Genomic DNA, 3,058 nt, shown 5'->3' with positions numbered 1-3,058 from the left:
GCGATTGTGGAAAAGAGTAACATAGGCATATAATCGGTTCAGAAACTGAACCCATAGTTTTCTCATAATGTGATGTGTATTTTGTGCTTTCCGAGTGTAACATTTTATGAGAGTTGGATGATTTAGGATTACGTGGTGTCTGGTGGCCACAGTCACTCTCTTAATTGGTTATTCATCCCTCGGTGTCATTACTCCTGCATTCCACCATTTTCGTCCAAAGCGGAAAAACAAAAATGTGTATACTCTTTTTACTCTCCTGACATTAGTTCTTGAGCTACATATTTCATTTTGATAGCAATGTGTTCGCAATAAAATTCTCTAGAGGAACATATGTAAAAAAGGTCACCAAAGGTATAGGGATACCAGCATCAAATAAATAACTACGTAGATGACTCGCCGTGAGCGCCAAACTGCAACAAAATGTTTCTACTCTTGGGGTTGTTGTCAACTCCACACTTGTCCTACAGCGTTAATTTTGGTATCACTGGACTCGCAATATAATTCCCAACGTAGAGAAATAAATATATACGTAGAATCATGGTCGCGGCCCACACGCAAGAGTGTGGGAAGTGGCCGAACTGTTACCCAGTATCATTGACAGGACAACACATGTGCGATATGGGGCTTTGAAAGTTTATACTTATTTCACTGTCCTGACATTATTTGTCTATGTACGTCATTCATTTTTGTGCCAATGTGTTCGCAATAGAATATTCTATAAGGACGTAGGTAAAAAAGATCAATAAAGCGTAAGTTAGATTAGCGCCAAATATAAAACAACGCTGGAACATATCAGTGAGCGTCAAACACACACGAAATGTTTTTACTGTTGTTATGTTTTTCAAGTTTATATTTGTTGCACACAGTTATTTTTGGTTGTACATTGATCGCAATAAAAATTCCTAAACACACATATGAATATAATACATGATATGGGGGAAGCCTTACCAGCATAAACGCCTAAAGTCACCCAACTAGAACCCGTTTGGGACCCTCATGCACACACCCGCTACACCCAAAAAAAATTCTATGAAGTTTCGAGTCTACTTACCGGCAGTTTATGTGATAGTGTTCATTCAGGTATCAAAATACTCGCAATATATATACTACACAAACTTGGACCAATTATGTGTACTTACCAAGGAAAAGCTGATTGTGGAACAGTAAGTTGAGCATTTTTTCTCCACTCCACCTTCTTCAGGTCAACATTCCTGAAGTTGCTCAACAGATGTTTCGTAGATGGAGTGAAGCTGTTGCGGGTGGTTACTTCCTCACCACCCAATACACCCTTTTCTGGTGGTAATTGGTGTAGCAGGGAATAACACAGAGTGCATCACAGGACCTGTGCAACATCACAGGTCCTGCATCCTATGTTGGTGTCCTTCCTTTTACCTGACCGTGCGCAGGCATGACACTGAGACATTTGGGCAGTCTGTAAAGTTCATGTTTCAGTTTGTAATTTAGCTGATTTTCAGAATCAACAATACGCTCTTGTCTTCTCGGTGTAGGTGCAACACTTGAGTCAGAGTCGTCTGTCAAAACCGTCTCGTCAAATGGCAGTGTGCCAGACGTCTTGGGTTCTGATTCTGTTGCTGCTTCAGCTTGAGGTGTTGAAGTAAACAAAGGCCGCCTCACACCAGATGGACCGGGAGTTTGCACAGCGTCAGCATAGGCAGGACCTGTGTCATCATTTATGTCTGGAGCATGCCGCAAGTGTTGAGATATACCCGGGGCCCAGTGCAATGGGGACCAAATTGCCACCTCGTGGAACTGTAGCAATGTTAGCTTCTTTCGATCAGTTGTGTGGTATTTGTACAAAACATAGGCATTATGCAATGCCATTTGCAGGAAATAAAACGTTATCTTTTTTGTCCACTTGTGAGTTTTCCTGGTAAAATGGTAATACTTCAGCATTTGATTGAAGTGGTCCACACCTTTCATGAACTTATTGTACTCACAAATTGCAGTAGGTTTGTTCACTATTACCTGTTGTAGTCCAGTTGTTCCGTCGCGTTTGCGAATTCGTTTCCTTCGCTGAACTTGCTGAGTGTCTACATTGTGGATGTTGGTAATGATTGAGACCAATCGCTTGTCTTTCCACAGTAGAAGGAAGGTGTTATCTTTGCGGCGGTATACGGTGGTATCCAGTGGAAGTCTACCCTTGGCTAGAGCTTGCAATTCCTTTGGGGCGCCACGTAGCAGTCTAATTGTGCCACATGTGTACACCCCAAGTTCTCTCAACTTCTCTGTTAGGGTAACCGAGTTGTAGTAATTATCCATGTACAGATGGTGACTCTTGTTCACTAAAGGCTGAATATACCCCGTTACTGCTTCCATTTTTGTCTTACCAATAACTGAGTATACGTCAAAGTCATATATGTAGCCAGATACTGATTCAGCAAGCATATAAAGTTTCACACCATACTTGTCTGGATTGTTTGGATTGTACACTTTGAACGATAGTCAGCCACGCCATGCCATTGTACCTTCATCTAAACACAACTCTTTCTTGGGGATGTAAACTTCTGCAAACCTCTCTTTCAAATATTCCATCACTGGTCTCACTTTTATCAACTTATCAGTATTGTTCAAGGGCACTGCATTGTTATTGAATGTATTGAAAAACTGGTTTATATGCTGGAAACGTTTCGTCGTCATAAACAAGTTGAAGAAACGAACATGCCATGGTTTTCCTGTTTGCCAATACATCCTCATAGTTGGGAGCCTGCTTATCCCCATCAATATGCATAGTCCCAAAAATCTGGCCATTTCTTTTACCTTCACTGGTTTCCAAATATTTGAGACATTTTCATTGGCCATCCGGAATATCTGCGAGGCATACTAATTTGTTTCAGTTGTCAAGAATTCAACCAGGGCTCGCGTAATGAACAATTGAATAAATGCTAGTGCACTAGTAGGTTGGGGAATGGTGGGGTCAGGCGTTCCGGTAAAATCATCAACATTTGGGGGAGTGTTGCTACGACTCCAGCCATCACTAGCCCTAGGCTGCCGAGTACGTACTGGACGTGTACGCCTTTGAGGAGGCTTGGATGAATCT

The 3,058-nt window shown here is 41.8% G+C and overlaps 1 protein-coding gene across 1 annotated transcript; it reads right to left on the bottom strand.

Moving 5' to 3' along the window:
* Positions 1-2,463: 2,463 nt before the first annotated feature.
* LOC138371026 (piggyBac transposable element-derived protein 4-like) lies at positions 2,464-2,820 on the bottom strand. The gene has a single exon (XM_069335667.1). The coding sequence runs from the start codon at positions 2,818-2,820 to the stop codon at positions 2,464-2,466; it is 357 nt and encodes a 118-aa protein (XP_069191768.1).
* Positions 2,821-3,058: the final 238 nt, after the last annotated feature.

This window comes from Procambarus clarkii, chromosome 34, assembly GCF_040958095.1.
Source record: "Procambarus clarkii isolate CNS0578487 chromosome 34, FALCON_Pclarkii_2.0, whole genome shotgun sequence".
Classification (NCBI taxonomy): domain Eukaryota; kingdom Metazoa; phylum Arthropoda; class Malacostraca; order Decapoda; family Cambaridae; genus Procambarus; species Procambarus clarkii.
The sequence above is the reverse complement of the archived record's forward strand: the minus strand, read 5'-3'. Positions and strand labels throughout refer to the sequence as shown.

What these genes read in the sequence shown, in the direction of transcription:
- LOC138371026 (XM_069335667.1), bottom strand. Translation starts at nt 2,820, where the DNA reads ATGGCCAATGAAAATGTCTCAAATATTTGGAAACCAGTGAAGGTAAAA.